This window comes from Myotis davidii, unplaced genomic scaffold (assembly GCF_000327345.1).
Source record: "Myotis davidii unplaced genomic scaffold, ASM32734v1 scaffold142, whole genome shotgun sequence".
NCBI lineage: Eukaryota > Metazoa > Chordata > Mammalia > Chiroptera > Vespertilionidae > Myotis > Myotis davidii.
In genome coordinates, this window is record NW_006294400.1 from 2,859,648 (window position 1) to 2,879,260 (window position 19,613).

General features: G+C 34.5%; 1 protein-coding gene across 3 annotated transcripts in view; it reads right to left on the reverse strand.

Annotated features, from left to right (window-relative positions):
* PBX3 (pre-B-cell leukemia homeobox 3) overlaps positions 1-19,613 on the reverse strand; it is a 184,520-nt gene that overhangs the window by 53,435 nt on the left and 111,472 nt on the right. The window contains exon 1 of one of the 3 annotated variants that reach the window (XM_015567074.1): positions 7,252-7,312. The exons of the other annotated variants lie outside the window; for them this stretch is intronic. Within the exon in view, the coding sequence (XP_015422560.1) occupies positions 7,252-7,297 (46 nt within the window). The 5' untranslated portion in view covers positions 7,298-7,312. Of the gene's footprint in view, positions 1-7,251; positions 7,313-19,613 lie in introns of those variants that run through there. 3 annotated transcript variants of the gene reach the window in all.

A 19,613-nucleotide genomic window follows, 5' to 3' on the forward strand; every position in this document is an offset into this window, starting at 1 on the left:
AGATAGGAGGGGGGGGTGGGGGGAGTTCATTATTCAACCCACTTTTCTGAAAAGAAAATATGTATGCATTAATATAAATATAAGTGTAGATTTATATTAACAGTATACAGATTTCAAAACTGCCAAAAGAAACCCAATTTTGAACTGGGCATTTTAGGTGGTAAACCATGGAAATGTCAACTTTGATTTGAGCTAACAAAAAGGAATTTAGAGGATGGATAAGCTCCAGGACCTTTGAATTAAATGAAAGACCAGAACACTCCACAGAATGTCTGCAATAACAGTCTCTACAGAAAATTATGAGGAACTACATAAATCCACCCTCTTCCTCTTCACACAGGCTCATTAAAGCTGTACTGACTCTCTGGGCAGCTATAATTCTGCTGACTGATACCCTGGAATCACCCTGTCAATACCCAGTGGTGTGCTGCCTCTCCAACTATCTCTGCCCCTAATATTCCTCTCTTTGATGGGATTTGCTGACCTTTAATCTGATGCTAGTTTACTCTCATCACTGAAGTGTAAGTCAGAGAGCAATAAAACGGCAACCTCACTGATTCAAAAGGGAGAGCTAAAGCCTGCTAACTGTGAATCTAACCTTTCGTAATGGCTCGCTCCTAAAGGAGGAAGCATGAAGTGGAAGGCAGCTAAAACAAACAATGTGTAATGCTGAGCACAAGATTTATCAGAATCCCTTTGGCATGGGTATTAGAAGAGGATACATGGGTATAAACAAGAGCTACACAAATATTTGCAAGGGAGACCAAAGTAGAGGGTCAGAATAGCCTTCCATGCCAATATAAATCTCAACAAGAGCTGTGCTATAGAATCAAGCAAGGTTAGTTGAACAAAAAAGCCTATGATGACTCCAGGTGGATGTAAACAACACTGAAGTAATAAAATCATCGTTAAAAGTACGATGTTTTTCTGTGATGAGGTACGAGACTATAATGACTGAAAACCAAAAACTCAAATTCATAATGGGTCCTAGAGAATTCAAAGAGCTTGTGGAAATTAAATGTTCCAAATAATTTTCAGTATAATATTAAAGGTAAGTTAATAAGACCTCACATTTACTAAGTGCTTCCTATGTGCCATGCACTGCTCAAGGTACTTGATTTTAGCCTATCCTAAGAGTCAGGTACTATTATTATGCCCAGTCTTATTATCATGAAACTGGGGCACAGCATGGTTTGGTTGAAAACCATTTTCATGGTCACACAGCTTGACAGTGAAAGAGCCATGATTTGAACAGAGGTAGTCTACATTTTGAAAAGTATTTATGGGGAAAAAAACCACAAAAAATCCAACCTGCATTATTATTCCATGTTCCCACATGGCAACAAATTCTGGCCCCTCTGAAATGATTTGAAATTGGCATCCAGTTTTTTATGACTCATCTCCTGAGGTTTCAACTACTTGGCCAACAAGCTTAAAGAGCCATGGACTGAATCACAAATATTAATTTAATATCAATCAGTGGTGCTAATTGTCAAACAAGGCTACTTTTCACCTGCTTGCACAAAGACTGAACATCTTTCATTATAAATAATCTGGTAAACAAAGAAAAGAAGAATCTTTCAGTTTGCAAAGCACATGAATCTATATAAAATATATACTAAATGCCAGAGTGTAAACAAAGCGGAAGTTATTGCATAACAAATCTCTTCCAATCCTCTTGGGGAAAACTAAGTCTGACAGTATTAAGTTCTAACAGGTGCAGATAGCAGAAGAATTACTATTCATTCTACCCGAAAGAAAAAAGATAATAAAAAGCATAATTTAATTTATAATTTATGTTTACAAGTGTTATTTTTAAGAGTTACAGTCTGCTTTGCAGATTACTTGGTCTGGTTCAAGTTGACATGTTGCATCATAGAACAAGCCTGAAGGGTCTTCACAACATGTACAGTAATTAACACGTCATTAACACATTAACTAATACACATTCAACATCATCATTGTTAATAGCATAAAATTAATTTATTGTACATTGCATATAGCACCCCCTGGCACTTTTCAAAATAAATTTGGAAATGCATACTACCAAGTATTTTAAAAGGTAGCCATTTATACTGAAATATTTTCACCAATAAACATTTTTATAGTTGTGCATGTGTGTTGTGTGTGCATTTTTAAACTGAGGCATATTTAGTGATACTACAAATTAGATCTGTATCTGATTCAAGCTGTACTGGTACAAAAATACAAAGAACAAAGACAAGCCTTACTCTGTGAAGGAACTAGTAATACATTAAAAATTTAATACTTGGCAGGTCAAATCTGGATACTCTCTGCTGAAGACAACCAATATTAATGAATCAGACTACAGAGTCATTGTCTGGAATCCCAAAGGAAACAATAATGCAAGTACAACAAATCCTTAGAAGTGAAAACCCTGCAAGACTACTTAACAGTGTATCACTGGTCAATGCGCTGATCATAAATATGTTAAACCTTATATAGTGTTTTGGAATATGAATGCAAGCTAGATACAGTTTTAACTAAACATTTACTCTGATTTTACTTTGAAGTAAATATCTTTGCATAAATATTTGCCTTGCTGCTAATTCCCTCCATATAAGAAATAATTTAATACAAAGTTCTGTTTTCTTCTCTACAATAAATCTAAAACAATAGATCTAAAAGATATAAATAAAGCAACTTCTTCAAGAAACAGAAGATTTGGGTTTCTCTAACAATGAAGGTGACACAATTAAAAGAAGGTCAAAGAAAAGACAATAGAGTATCACGGTTTAAACAAGATCAGGTAGCTACTTTCACAGCTGATCTGGAGAACTCTGAGTAGTAAACTGATAACAACAATAGAGTACAAAAGGATGAGATAAGCAAAATAAATACATTATAGACAGCCTACCAAGTAAACTCAAGTTAATTACTGCCTGGTTATTCTTTTTAAAATATTTTTGAAACTGTTATTGAAAGTGAGACCCTCTGGAAAAACCTAAGTGGGTAGTTGGCTCAATTAATTATAGGGGCCCCACTATGTGCTAAGCACATATTCTTTTCCTTTACTTCATATTCTTTCTGGTTGATCTTTCATTCATTCCTACTTTCATTCATACTTTCATTCAACAAACCTCTACTAAGTACCCATTATATGCACAGCACTGTGCTAAAATTTATATTCAGCAGAAATTATTGATCACAACTAAGTAACTTCAGACTCCATTAAGAAACAGCTATTTCAGAAATGCAATTTTAAAGTATAATCGCTAAATTTTAAATCAATTAACATGTTATCTACTAAAATTAGTTGTACAAAAACATATCCATTTAGTTTTTCATATATAGTCAAAAAGTTCAGATACAGAGTAAATGCCAGCTGGTGAATCTATAAATGCCTTCAAGTAAAAGCATTTATTTAAAAACATGAAACTTACCACTATCTTTCTCTATATTTAAGTCACTTTTGTTATTGGCTACCTTTAAAATCCCTGTCACCACTGGTAGTAGCAGATAAATATCACATCAATTTGAGATGAGAAAACTAGTGAAAACATTTACTACAAAAAAGATGCTAAATTCTATAATTATGATATAAGTAATATACACACTTGAGTATACATAACTAGGATCAGACTCATTTGCTTTCAGTACATCTCTATACTACTTATTTGAGAGTAAAGCTACCTGTCTATAGAGGCTACACTGTGGGATGGGCTGAAACATCAGCAGTTTGTCCTGGGGTCTACTACACTACATACAATTATGCTGGGGTCACTTGGGTTATATAGGAAGCCTGAAGTTTTAAATTGTCAATTAGAATATTGTGGCCTGATTTTAACAATACAGCAGTGCTTCTAATGATCTTAAAGGTAATTCACTATTCAGACCCCAAGCAAAAGATGCAAATGTAGCACTGAAAGCTCCTTATTAAATAGCCACAGGCTACATCTCTGTACAATAAGTGGTCCAGGTCTTTTTAGAACATACTAATTAGATGAACAGAGAATCAGAAAAATGCAAAACCAGGTCATGCAGCAAAAATGGTGAAATGTTAAAATAGGGGGGAAGGGGTGGCGGGAGAGGGGGATGAGAAAAACGTAACAAAAAACTCCAACCCACCATTATTAAAAAATTATCTACAACAAGGATGAAAAATAAATCATGTCAGGTCACTATTTGACTCAACCAAATTAGGGTGGATATTACTATTAAAGTTAAGTTTTAAGTTTATTGTCAGGGATATGCTTAACTGATGATACAATACTATGAATAATACATTAAGCAAAAGCCCAATCTAAAATTAAATTTGCCTTGGGTTATCTCCAAATGTTTACTATAAACATTCAGAATTATTCTGCTTTATAAATGAAAGCTAATATCAAGAAAATATTTTCTGGGGCTCTGCTCTTCAACAGTAACATATAGAGTTGCCTAACCAATACACCACAGTTTTACAGAAGACAGTGCCCTCAATTCTCAATTACTTCAACACCATAGAAGTTTCTTTTATTAAATAATTTACTGGAGGAAAATAGCCTGTATTGTCAAACTGGGGTGTTTTATTAAATAAGCCATTTCTATTTTAGTTTTGTGTTTTCTTCAAAATGACAATGTTTTACATAAATTTGAGCACCTACTCTAAACAATAAATTGTACTCATTAAAAACACTGATCTTGCCCTAGCCGGCTTGGCTCAGTGGATAGAGCGTCAGCCTGTGGATTGACGGGTCCCGGGTTTGATTCCGACCAAGGGCACATGCCTGGGTTGCGGGCTTGATCCCCAGTGGGAGGGTATGCAGGAGGCAGCCAATCAATGATTCTCTCTCATCATTGATGTTTCTACTTCTCTCTCCTCCCTTCCTCTCTGAAATCAATAAACATATTTTTTTTAAAAAAAAATACTGTTCTTATCTCATATACTTTAAGCAACATTAACATTCAACATAAAATAACTATAATAGAGACACTCAGAAGGAAATACTAAGTCAACTCACTACAACTTGAATTTATGAAACCCAGAACAAGGATCTGTGTTGTCATTTCATATCTGCTGTACTATTTGGTTGTATGGTCAAGGGCAAGTTGCCTCCCAGAGTCTCATTTCCCTATCTGTAAAATGAGAGGACTGTGCTAGATTATCCATAGGTCCCCTTCCTTCAACAAGTTCAGATTTTAGTGAACTTGTTGATATTATGATTATAAACTATAAGTAGTCCAATCATTCTAAAATGGGCCCTAAAATTCAAAACTCATATTATTTACTTTGTAAATCAAATTTGATTCATTATTACACTAAATTCTCTGAAACTTAAGTTACATCACATTTTAAAGACAATTACGAAAATTTTGCTCTTCTCTAGAAATCAGGCCATGCTAGAAAAGTAGGGGGTGGTGTTGGAGAATGAGTGGTGGGAAGGTGTCCTTAGTAGTGAGATCAGTAGATCCCAAATGATAAATTTTATTCTAATACTGCAAAAACACTGTTTCAGGACCTCAAATCTATCTTTCTTAGCCAAGAGACCACACGTCCACAGAACTATAGTATAAGAAGGAACTTCATTATCTATTCCATCACACAGGTGATTTGAGGCTCAAGTTACAATTCTTATGGATAGGTAGGCTACAGTAGTTAAAAGGCCACATCCATTAAAAATGATGTATTTTAGAGTGCATTGGGTAGTTCCTCATAAAATCACTGCCATCTGTAAATGAATGATAACTGAAATAAGTCACATTAGTATCTTAATTATAAAAGTGACTAAATATATAAGTATATTTTAAATTTTACTTAAAACACCCATTCCTTAATTGGAGCTTAGTTAAAGCCAGCTAGTGGTAAATATATATCCACGTAGTTTAAGATCTGTACAGGATTCTATGCAAATGATTTTTTTGCCCATGTCCAGTATAAAAAACATGTACCTATATGGAAAACTCCCATAAATGTTGATGCTGTTTCTTACTTTAATCTAGTACTTTTAAATCAGATACCCTCAAATAGTTTTAAAAAAAAATAAATGTTGTGCTGTTTCTTACTTTAATCTAGTACTTGTAAATCAGATACCCTCAAATAGTTTTCCCGACATGAACTAGAAGTATAATAAATGTCAGTATGTGCTTTTTTAGATATCTTGCTAGTATATATAACATTTTAGAAAGGTTTAGGCCTCTAATTTGTTGAAGATAAACAAATATTTTAAGCCAAAATTATAAGTAACATCTACCAGAAAGCAAAAATAATAATTTTGAAAATTGAGAAAAAGCTTCATCAATTCATACTTAGACCACTTATCAATCCAAAATGTTCTCTATTTTTTTTGTTTTGTTTTGTTATTCTCCATAAAGTCTTGAGTTTGATTGGATGGTATAACAAGCAAAAATCTTATGAATGTTTTCTGCCCTCAAGAAGCTATTCTAAATGAATTAGTCTTCCACAAATTAATGAATTCATATTTTAAGATGCATTTGCAAAATGTTCCATCATTCCAATGCTAATTTGCAACCTAGTTAAAAAATGTTAGCCTACCAGGAAAAAAAATATTTAATGGGTAATGAATGTCATGTTTGTGCAGGAAAAAAAGGCCATGAAAAAAAGAACATGTAAATACAAAGCCCATATGTACTGGTTTTGACAAGACAGTGCAGTTAAGTGATTTTATTATGCATATTATTTCAAATATTCAATAGCATTAAGATATACATTTAACTACTGAAACCTTTTAAACAATGATTAAATTTTTAAAATCACATTCAATTACATGTAATTTCTAAAAGTCCATTATAGACGAACAGGAAAGGAAACAGTTAATATACTAATTACAGTAATTAAGAGTTGCCAATTTAATTATAGCTGGGAATATGAATGCTCTAACATTTGTTAGAGTGTAAAAAACAAATCTTTAATGCAGAGACTTTGTTCATAAACATCTAATGGAGACCTCCTCTACCTCACTCTGCTTCTCTGCTGACACAACAGCAATGAGTTCAGACTGAAGAACTTGTCAGCAATCAGGCAGGAGGAGGCTAATTAGCTTGCAGGTTAATGAGTGTGATGGCTCTTGACAGCATTTTGTTACAGCCTCTTCTGTATTTAAACAATAAATGATTACTTATATACAGTTGAGACATTCTAACTATAAGAGCCAAGCCCACATTTGGTTTTACAAAGATAAAATAAGTTCCTTTGTTTCTAAATCAAAAATATAAAATTTGCATGAGTTATATGTCTATCACATTCTCACAATATGCTGAAAAGAAAGGTAATAAATGTACTTTACATACAGGTATACCCTCTGGAGCTGAAAACTTCCATTGAAAGGATGGCCATTGGGTGACATAACTGGACAATTGAAAGATAATTTAAATATGATAGTTTTTTAGTAATATGCAACAACTTCCCTAAAAATAATTTAAGGAAGAGTTTTGTCTTCATTTTTTATTCTAGGCTTCTCTGTTTGAAACAGATATATAAGGCACACACAGAGGAATCTCTTCGCTTACCTTGTTGGTTACCAGGGATTTGAAAACAGGTGGTGAATTAAGGAAACAACTCTATTGAGAGATTAACCCATTTCATCAGCCAGTGGAGAAGGAAATAAGAACATTTTTACAGCATCCCTATAATCCATATATTTAGTGGTAACAGAAATGTCTTAATAAAAGCACTAAGAAAACAAAGTGAGTACTTTGCAGAATTTTGATTTACTCTATAAAGTAGAGAATATTCAAATTTAAGGAGCCTGATTTTTATTTACATGAAAGGAAAATGATGTGTCCAGGAAAACCTTATCTGAGAATTAAACTGAACTTTAGCTGCATAATATCAAGGGAGGGTTATTTCAATTTAATATTCAGTGTTCCCTAGAAATTTGAACACAAACCTGGAAGAAACACCTGCTGAGATTCACACTGCTTTCTAAATTATTTTGCATACATGAATTATTTGTGTACCTTCTCACTACTGTTTGATGAACATTTGAATAAAAATATAAAATAATAATTTCAAATATGTACCTTTCTAATGCTCTGTTTTATGTTTAAGAATAAAAGGTATTATATCCATCACAATTATGGTAGGCAATAAATAACTGCACATCAAGAAGCTTTAGTAGACCTGGACAGATTTAGTAGCAGAAAGAAGAAACTAGTGTAAAAACCAAAATAATTTGTTGCAGAGTTAAAAGGCCCAGGTGTAGTGAGTGCCTATAATTTCTAAGGGATGAAAGGAGTAATATAAATTCAAATTCTGTGGCTAGTTTGTCACTTTCCCTTAATTATATTGAATAATAAATTTGGGGGTCAAAATATAAGTACTTGAAAATTTTCCCATCAATCGCATGCAACTTACACATCTGAATTCTCTTACATTATAAACAGTATATGAATACAGGCTTTTCTGTATCATACGTACATACTTAAATAACACACCATTATTAGCTTCTAGATATGTCTTATCACACATAAATGCAGTCTACTACACATTTTGTAATTTATACCCTAAGTCCCAAAAGTTACAATGCTGTGCTAAATCTAGGTGGATATGTAAACAATTTTTCCTAAATTCTAATCCAATTAAATGCTATAGAATCAAAAATTTCCTCCAAATTATGTGATCAATTCCAATCTAGTGACTTTGGTGGGGGTGGGCTTGTATGGACATGGGGCAGGTGGGCCAGAGGGGAGACTGACACCTAGCTAAAATCACAACCCATTCTTCCTGCTTAAATGAGAATATTCCTCAGTCTGAAAAATTATTTATAGAGATTTTTTACTACCCTTGTATACTGCAATGTTATTTCCTTTCCCACACACTAGCAAAGTCCATTTTCACAACTGCTATAAAGCGGCATGTTCACAGCTAGTAAAACAACTCAATAAATAGCCTCACGAAGCTATAGCTGTCTCATATCCTTTCCTCAATAAAAACAGAGGTGAACTGCTTATTTTCAGCAGCACACTATAAGAAGACAGAAGCATTATGACTGCTCATACATTCTGACTATCATTTGCCACAAGCTATATCTGTCAGCATTAAATAAAGCTGCATTATAAATGTAAACAAAACACCCACATCTACAAAATGAGCTGTCCACCATTGCTGTAGGCATGAATTGAACCCGCTTATTGACTCAGGTTGCTCTTTTTATTTATTTTTCTACAAAGACATGCATTTACTTTACCCTACAAGCATACTAGATTTCAGAAAGGCAATAGTCTTGTGCTATAGCAAAAAAGACACATGTTGACAAAGGCATATCGTAATAGGAATAACATTATGTAGGCAAACATTGATCAATTACTTAAACTTATTTATTTCCAAATGTTATCCTAGATCAAAACACTAAATCATAAATAATCTGTGAACCTAGTCCTCCAAATATATATTTATGAACTATAAGAGGTAATTTACAATCAAATACAGAACTTTAATTTCCAATATCTAATGATAACAAATGAAAAGGTGTGAAATTATACCCACACAGTTGTCCTACTTTCTACTCCTTGAGTATACACTGATAAAGTGGGGAGCTAAATATTCAGGGAATTCGATTAGGCAGGGCATAAAATTAATTCAAGTGAAAAAAAGAATTAGTTTCTGAAAAAAATAAATATGTCACTTGCAAAATGCTTTTTTGGACTTTTTCCAGGTGTAAAAGGGTAGCAAATAAAATAAATGGGTACTAAATGCTTTCTAAGCGTAAAAACATTTTTCCAGGTTTATTTTTAATTCTTTGGAACTAATAGATAATTATGAATTTACTGCAGTAAGTTTATATTCTCACCTACAATGTTTCAAAAAAAGTAAGGAAAAGGCCTTTTCTCTTTACTATTGTCCCATGATAGGACATGATGCTAGGGAAGTAGGCATCCAAGTTAAAGATACACTGGATTCCTGGGAGTAAAAATACCTCTGATAATATTCAACCGGCGTACTGCATGTCAAGATTTTACCCTATTTTTAGGCTTATTTTGAAAAGGACCATCACTGTGCCAAATCATGACAAATGAAGATATGTTTTGAAGACATTCATTACAGACAGAGCCAGAGAGCCACCAATACACATGCATTACAGTAAAAATGATATGCAGCATTCTTCCAAACAACCACATGGGACTCTTCTGTATACTTGATCAAATAATTTCTCAATTAGTTTTCTCCACTAAATTGACTGATTGCTTTGGCCTCTTGTAGACAGAGCTATAGAACTAAATTAAGAATAAGCTTATTCAGCCAGGTATCACCAGATTTCCCCCCAAAAAGAAATATAAACATATGCAGACACCACGTACTCCAAAGAGGTTAGTCTTTGTCACCTGTTGATCCAAAGAGTCACTAAAGTCTAAAAGTTTGTGCTTTTTAAGTACAAAATAGTCCACAGGCTAAGTCTAGATGTTAAAAGAAGTAAAATGCAGTTGTTAAAATATTAACACATAATAAAAACAAAATCTACTTTCCAAGGACATCAATTGGAAAAGATAAAAACAAAAATTGATGAAATAAAATATTAACATATGTTGTTAATATTTTATTCTTATGTAGGAAGTCATCCTCTATGACAGGAAAAAACAAACATTCCTTTGCTTCTCACTATACTGTAGATGGACATTAATTATTGCTGCCTTTCCTTTCTGAGGTAAGCTTGTTAACAAGAACTACAGGACTGCTTACAGCTGCTATCCATATTGGGTAGGTTGCATCATTGTTTATGGTGTTTACAGAAAAAAAGGGAAATCAGTACAAAGAAATAGTATGGAGTAATTAATGTATTGTAGTGTAATAATTTCCACTTTCTACCTCCATTTAAATAAAATAAAGCTCAGTAATGCCAGCGTAAATCAGGGGGAGCCACAGGGGAGCACAGCAAGGCAAAGACATTAAACCCAAACCAAAGCCCTTCTTCACCCAAGCTACTATTATTATTACTTGTGCAAAGCAAATATTCAGCCTCCAACCCTAAATCATTTCAATTCCTATTTCCAAGTATAATTTAATCTTTTCAGCGACACTTGATGCTTACTTCATCACAGCATAATGACAGATTAAAAAGTTGTTGAATTAAATATTAAAGAGGACTTCAGGCAGTTCTGCATTTTTAAGGAATAACACAGATTGGAGATGAAATGAGAAGCCCAAATGCATATTTTATACCAAAAGGAAAGAATACATATATTTTTCCTTCAGGCCACCTACTTTGTAATAAAACACAGGGCAGGTTTTTTATTTAGTGAATAAAAAATGTGAAATAGTATTATAAGCTTCATATTACTATAATCTGGCACCATACAATGATGTAAAGCTAATGATAGTAAGAAAGAATATGATTTTTGTACGAGTATCTTGTTTAAATGTTTTTAAAATAAGTATATTCATAATTTATCACTTTTGCATTCTGATTTTTAAAATTAACGTATTTATGGAAATTTATCTTAGATAAAAACTTCACAGATGACAGCATCAAGAGCAAACCATTATGTAAGCGATTTTATGATACAAACTGTTCTGAGTGAGTGGGTGGGGGGAAAAACATTGACCCCTGGTAAGTACAGTTCCAATTAAAATGCTGACTGGATTACTAGGCCTAATTTTGGAAGCCCCCATTAGATTCAGGTAAAATAAAAAACGAAATGTATATGACTAATACTCCTCAACTCTTCAGTGGATTAGAAGGAGTCAAAAAATAAAATTTTGGATGTTTATACTTAGAAGATATACAGATAATAATACAAAGATGTACAGAGTTAACATTCCAAGAGCCCATGGATCACTACATTTGGTACATGTTTTTTAAAGAACAGATTTTTTTTCCCCCCTGAGGATCAAAAGAAAACAAATTTTTAAATTCTTTGTTCATTGTAAATTCAAGCAATTTAATGGAGAGAAAAAAAGGCTCCATGAACGTGCTCGCTTCGGCAGCACATATACTAAAAGGCTCCATGAACATTTTATTCTATTTGTGTAACATCAAATTACAATCTTTTGTACATACATACATTTTTACACAATGGTTGTATCTAAGTACTTTCATTTTTACTTTTTCATTTTACTTATGTATTACCAATACTGTCTATTTGAATGAACCACATGAAATTGCCAACTTAAAGTCAAAATGGTCAGACATCAACAATTTCATGTTTTAACATTCATTTTAGAAAGTTGCATCTTTATATATTTCCGCTTAAGTCATCCACAATAGTATGTTTTAAGCCAGTGGTCAGCAAACTCATTAGTCAACAGAGCCAAATATCAACAGTACAATGATTGAAATTTCTTTTGAGAGCCAAATTTTTTAAACTTAAACTATATAGGTAGGTACATTGTTATTAACTTAATTAGGGTACTCCTAAGGCCACACTCAAGGGGCCAAGGAGCCCATGTGGCTCGCGAGCCACAGTTTGCCGACCACTGTTTTAAGCAATCACATGAAAACTTTTAAAATATGTACTATCTACAGGAAGCAACATTTTCCTTAGAGGCCAAGGAAGCAAATGACATTTGTTTTTGGAAATAGTTCACTTTTAGAACAAGTACAGGTACAAATGTCAGAAGAGAGTATTAAACATTTTTAAAGTAATACTTGGGGGGGGGCATTATAATAGTGTCAATAATAAAGTGAAAAAAGTAATACTTTCTCTACTTCCTCAAAGAAGGAAAGAAAATGATAAAGATACTATACTGACTTCTTATGACTTTGGCTGGGGTAGACCTAAATGTCAACATGGCTTCACATGGCCTTGAAAGGATGGCCAAATTCCTTTTGGAAAAATTTTCATTGTGGTTGCTCCTGGCTGAATATGACACAGATTTACTCATGAACTGTTGCGCACGCAATCTTTTAGTCTAAAGAAAAGTACAAAATACGCCTATGGAATTGTTTTTGCAAATCTAAAAAAGGGGCCAAGCTTTTCAAATTATGCTTTTATTTAAAAGATTTTCCAGTCTCCGTGTTCTGCTGTTCTACTGACATGGGTGTTTGGGCAGTGGTTCCCTGCAAGCATACAGTTAATTCTAAGCCCACACAATTAGACGCATGAACTACACTGTAGAAATACTGCACTATAATCTTCCCAGATACCCTTTAAAAAGAACAAAGTACATTCGTCCTCCCTACAAACGTTTCTTGACTGGAGCCAAGAAACTAGGGTAAGGGGTGGGAGTGGGGAGGAGACAGTGCGACAAGAAGATCGATTTGTCTATGGTTTCCATTTTTAAATTCTAGAGAGAGCAATAATCCTAATTTTCTGGAATCTTTTCCATATAGCAGTAATGAGATAATAACTTCCCATCACCTAGGACATAGTAGGTACTCAACAGATGTTTGTACAATTAAATTCCCTGTGGAATTCCCTATGGAATTCAGTCTCCCACTGACAAACAGCCATTAAGTTTGAATAGGGAAACCTCCTGGAAGGAGATCCTATTTATGGTGAGGAGTTAGAGTTGTTTTTTTTCCTCTTTTCCAAGATTGTCCTTATTTTGGAGCTGGTTAAGAATTTTTCCTATAGGTCTAAGATGTTCACATGGTGATTTTACCGTCCTCCTATGTTCTCTGATACGGGGGTTGGCAGCAGCCCAGATATTTGAAATCAGGGAAATCCAGTATCTACGGTCGCCCATACTCAAATCAGGTTTCGGATTTGGATTAGAAAGGTACCAAACTCTTGCGCTTGGGAGCAGGTTTGACTCCCTGGTAGTGCTGACCCAAGAGCACAAGGCCGGCTGCTGCGGACGGCAGGAAGCGCTGGTCTCCCTGGCTGCAGCTCGCCCAGGCCGGCCGCCCGGAATGCCGCTGGCGCAGGGGCCGGCTCCGGCCGCAGCGCCACTCTGCCCGCAGCGCCCGGGGCGCGCCCATTGTTCTCTGCGGTGCAGAGCTGCAGCCTGCTCCTGGGCTCCGCCGCGGAACACCCCCGCCCCTTAGGCTGACAGGGAATTCTCACCGCCTTGACTGCATAATTAATGCAAATAGAGCAGCCTCCGTGTCAGAGCGGGTTCCTTGGGTTTACTTTGTGCGACACTCACACAGGAGTATTAACCAGAGAAAGCAGCATCACAACAGGGGTGGAAATCAGCCTGTCAGGGACTCATTTCAAATGCCGCGGAATGCAGAGCGGCTTCAAGCTTGTTTCATCAAGGTGATTGAGAACAGAAACTACTCAGAACAGAGAATTCGGGCTCACACTGAGCTCCCACATATCTATTATTTATCTCTAGATTCTGTAGGAACGAAACTGCTGCGTGTGTGTGTGCACAGTCCAGCGAGCCCTGGCTCGGCCTGTGCGTGTGAAAGGCACACCTACTCCACGCGTGTGCAGACGCCCTTCAACAACCCCCAGGCAGGGAGGATGAGGCTCGGACCAAATGACGCCTCTCCAAGGTTCAGTGATTTACTCCGAGCAACCACGGGTAATCGTGGGCGACTCCATACTTAGATGAAATTAACGCGGACGTCGCTGAGGATGCTGAACCCTTTAACAAGGTGCCCGATTTATATTACCAATATTACACCTCCAATCAAACTATGTTAGGGGTATTTTATTGTAATTTGTGGTCATTGATTTTTCCTCCACAACCTGCCATGGGAGAGAATATTAAGTCAAAATATAGAGTAAATGTGCAAAGCACATTTTACACCAAAAAACATGTTATTTTTTAAAATATTTTTTACTTACTATTCATAATCATCCTGAATATTCCATGTTGGATGTGTCCTCCTTCCCAAAGGAGCAGAGGATGTGACTTCCCAAGCCTAAATTAGTACAAAATCCTGTACATATACTTTCAAGGCTATAATTTTTTTACATATCTTTAAAATTAAGAATTTACATCTCGAATATACACATTTCATTACCCAGTTTAGTTAGACTTACAGAAACAGGGTATTATAAATTTACAAATAAATTATCAGTTGCATTAAGGCTCTAAGTAGTTTTACAATGGTAAATAAGCAAATCTAAAACTTTTCTAATCTTTTGTTTTTACACAAATTAAGAGAGGAAATGAAATACATTAGAAAGGAACACTCCACCACCCACCACCCCCCCAAAAAAATCCTTCAACAAGAAAGAAAGCCTAGTTGCACATTTCAACTTGCCAGTGTATTAAGTGTTGTTAGGGAATAAAACAACAAAATTGTAATATCAAATCTTATGCCTCCCAGATAATGCCATCAAGTGAGTGTTTCTGTAAGGCATGTGAGCCACCTCTTCTCTCCTATAACAGTGACTTAATCCTGAATGTTCTCAAAGAATTCTTCCAAACAAAGGGGTCAATTGTAGGCCACAGAATAACCTTGTATATATTTGTCTATTAAATGATTGAGAACTAAACCCTCCTGCATGTCTTTACTGGATTAATTAAGAAGATGTACACTAACTGAAAAAATACCTTTATCCATTCAATACACTGCATGACAAAAGAGATCAAAATGAACATGCCGATCAAAAGGTTTACTTTAGACAGGAAGCAGCCTGTCAGACCATTATTACAAATTAAAGGTATTATAGTCAAGTCATTTTTAACCTCTTAAAAATGGATAATCCTTTTCTGCACATTAAATCATTTTTCTCCACAGAAGTAACATTTCTTTATGTCTAAATGCACATATTCCTCTGTCATTCTTCACTTCTCTTACTGGAGATGGTAGAGGTCTAATACTCTCAATTTTAAGTCAATGTTCTCACCAAGTTTGGACTTCTCTCTCTTTAAATGATATAACTGACTCGTCACATATTTTTAAAATGTGAATTCACAAACTGATTAGGCACAATAATCTTATCTCCTGAATCTCATTTTACTGCACTAAAATTCTTAATGGCATTCTCTAGTTAATAACTTCTATTTTAATAGATGCTGCTTTATATCTAGTCACTATGCTTAGTAAATATAAGATAAATTCACCCTTACTAATAATAATAACTAAATTAAACCTCTAATTCTGGAATCTTTTACTTTTAAGAACTTAAAATATCATGTATTAAAATACCAATCTTAATTTTTTTAAAAGGACACCAAATTTTGGATCAGTACAATAAAGCATAAACAAAAAAGTCCCTTGAGATACTGGTGTGAAACCTGCAGCTCATTGATTTTGTTCTTGATAATATGCTATTAAATTGGAGAATATGCTGACCTTGTGTGCAAAGGCAGAATTGTGCATATGCAACAGAAAGTTAAAAAAAAAAAAACAGCTTCAAAATGACTGTTTAAAACTAGGCTACAAAATATTAAAATACAGACAAGCATTCCATAGTTTACTTAAAATTGGCAACCACAATTTAACAAGCTATTCTAACAAATGATTAGCATAGCGTGTGCTTTTCTTTAGCCATCAATTATGACACAGGGTAATGCAGGGCACAACTTAAGTGTCAAATTACAATATGCTATACAAAACCACTTTGCAACACAGCCTTCTGTTTGCTTAGCAATTACTACAGAGCCCACTGCTTTTCATGAAAGGAACTGCGGTCAGGACTGTTTATAAGAATCACCAGAAATGTTTATATATTTATATTATAAAAAATTAGTTGACAATTTCATAAAATTTCTCTTTAACCTTTAATAAAATGACCGGGTTGTAATTGTTTTGGTTTAAAACTGCATATAACCAAAATGGTCTGGGTATTTTTCTTTTTTAAATAAGACTCACCCGTGGTATGTGACAAAAGTAGAATAGTACTTTTACAAGATTAAACTAGTAAGTCTTTTCACTAATTTGTCCATTAAGAAAATTTAAAACTTTTATTATTTGACCACTGCAATAGTGAAAATCTAACTTAGTGAAATCTATAATCATTCTGAACAGAGAGCAACATCACCTTATAATTCTCAATAAAACTAATACAGATTTAAGTGCAAAATAAACTAGTAGAATTTTTGAAATGTGGTTCAGATTGTAATTTTCACATGGCAATCACTGTTTCAAATACTTGATCTATCAGCAGTGAAAATGAATAAAGGTTATCTGTCTTAATTGTAGGACCATCCATTAATTCATAAAACTCTTATGTGAATAAAAACTTAATGAGAAAAGGGAAAAAAATACACAAAACAGTTTTTATGCTGTTTTTCCCATTCTGCTGCTGTCCTTTCTCCTGCATTTGCCTAAAGGCTCCCAGTAAATTACACTCCCAGTAAATGACTGTAATTTACCCGCTGAATTCCCTTGTTCAGGAAAAGCACAAAAACACATTCCAGCATTTCCACAGCTCAAATCTACTATTCGGGATGTCAAGAACAATCCATGGGCAGTAATTTGAAACTGTTTGAACCTTCAAATGAGGGAAATTAGAAATGTTTTGAGAGTTAAGATATTTTGTGAAAAGATAAAAACCTGATAAAAAATCGCTAACTGTTCTTTTCCTTTCTTCTCCCTCCCATATCAGAAGCAGAGGTCTAAATAAACTATTCCACAGTATGAATAATAGAAGTCAAATTTACATTTACTAGGTTAGTTTTTAATGGTAATGCACACTACATTAATGTTAAAAACATAGATCCTGCTATGCACTTTTCTATCACAACTATCTCCCAGTGCAATCTTCCTGACCATCATCCAAATAACTTCCTCTAGGTACAACTTACAGGTTATAAAGACTAAGGGCCCCAAGGATACCCCCAGTCACTTTTAAAATTATCTGTATAAACAAGAACCAAGACTTTTTATTTGGTTACATTTCAATATAGAGAAACCCAGTGCACAAAGAAACGTAAATATTTACATGGGCCAAACTTGAATTGTATAACTTAATATTTTAATATGTAACACAGGCCAACATACAGGATAAATCAGCATAATCCCCAATGTAAAGACCTCCTTACTGCTGTAACAACACATAGGCATGAGCGTATTGCGCACGGGCGTACATGCACACAAACACACACACACACACCCCTAGAGTTAAGAACATTCAGTAACCAAAACAGGCTATTTCACTCTGTCTAAAGGCAGGTTTTCATATGGCAAAATGGTTATAAATCCTCATTATCCTAAATAAAATTACAGCACTTTAAACATTTCCAGGGAGAACATTCTCTCTTCTAAACAACTACCTTAGCGAGTAATAGGAAGCAATATGGTTGCACTTGTGTCACAGTTGGAAGCCTTTTTAAACTGTCGCCCTGCTAGCAAACCGATTCTACATATTAAAATGAATGTGTTGCTTATTTCAAGGGGGAAAATCATTTATAAAATCAAGACCATTATTAAGATATTGTGACTAACTTCCTCTTTAAAGTAAACCCGAAGTACAGAAGGCAATAATCTATATATGTTCACATAACTTCACTCACTCTCCATCAGTCTGGTCTTACAGGAAAAGGTCTTCTTGAAAGATGAGGCTTTGCATATTTAACATTTAATAATCAAAGTAGCCTATTGCACCAAATATACTGATCACAAATTATGTAGGAAAAAATCTATAAATTTCCTTTTTAGTATAAGAGGTGAAGTATTTACAAATGTCTCAAATTAAATTATAAAGACTGTTAAAAAAATACTATGTATGTAACTTCATCCACTTTATACTAACTGACAAATGCATCCTTTTTCCAAAAACTGTGTTGGTATCAAGAGTACCCTAGCTATTATAGTAACTTTATAATGACTGTAACAGATTAATAGTTTAGATGAGTTTAACATCAAACCTGAACTGACAGTGTGGGCCCAAATTCCTGAAGTTCAAATAGAAAAATGAATATTAAGCATTACCATTCACTGGGCAGATGAAGATGCTTTTCTCATGCTCAAGATTACATTTAATTGTGAAAAATACATTGCAACTTTAACATTTCTCAACATGCTTTTTTATCTAGATATATAAAGGCCATATGACTTTTAAATTCCACATAGATAATGGAAGAAGTTATGTGTTCCCAAGTGGGGAACCATGAACATCTCTCACCAGGGATTTGTAAGGCAGTATTGCTCTCTACGGAATGGTTGCTTTGCTTGTTTTTAAAATATCCACCCCTTGTAGATTCTTAAGCATTAACTCTGTTAGCATGTGAATGATTTAACATTTTTATCATCTCAGCGTTTTTTAGATTTGGAGTATACGTTCAATTCAATAGATATTTCCTGCACATTGTGTACTACCATATTTAACTGGGTAAAGCAACTAGTAATAAAGTAATTAACTTCTCAACCAAGACACTATATGTTCTGCTGTTGTTCTTGATTGAAATTTTCCGTTGATTTCTAGACAGCTATATTATCTATTTCATAATTGCAAACCTGGATTAATTGTTTCTAAAAGTTGCATCATGTTTCATGCCAATAGAACCTATGAATGCATAAACGCTCCTGTTTCTAATGTCACTGTTATCAAGCCAAAAACAATTATACTCATTTGAGTTATAGCAACCAATAAACTTAGATAATCACCATATGCAACACAACATTTTGGCACTTGAACTTAAAACTCTTGTAGACAACTATAGATTGCTTCTAATGCGGAGCACTCTTGTCCTACCCAAGGCTGCCAATAGAAATGCCAAAGCTGCTGAATGCTGCGCATCCTAGTAATGCTGTCAGTAAATGGCACATTCACACAGCCCCCAATCCTCTCTTCCCAGGCATGGTCTTCTCCAGCTGCAGCTTAATTTCCTGTGACTTGCCTAATTACTGTAATTAAGGATTAATTGC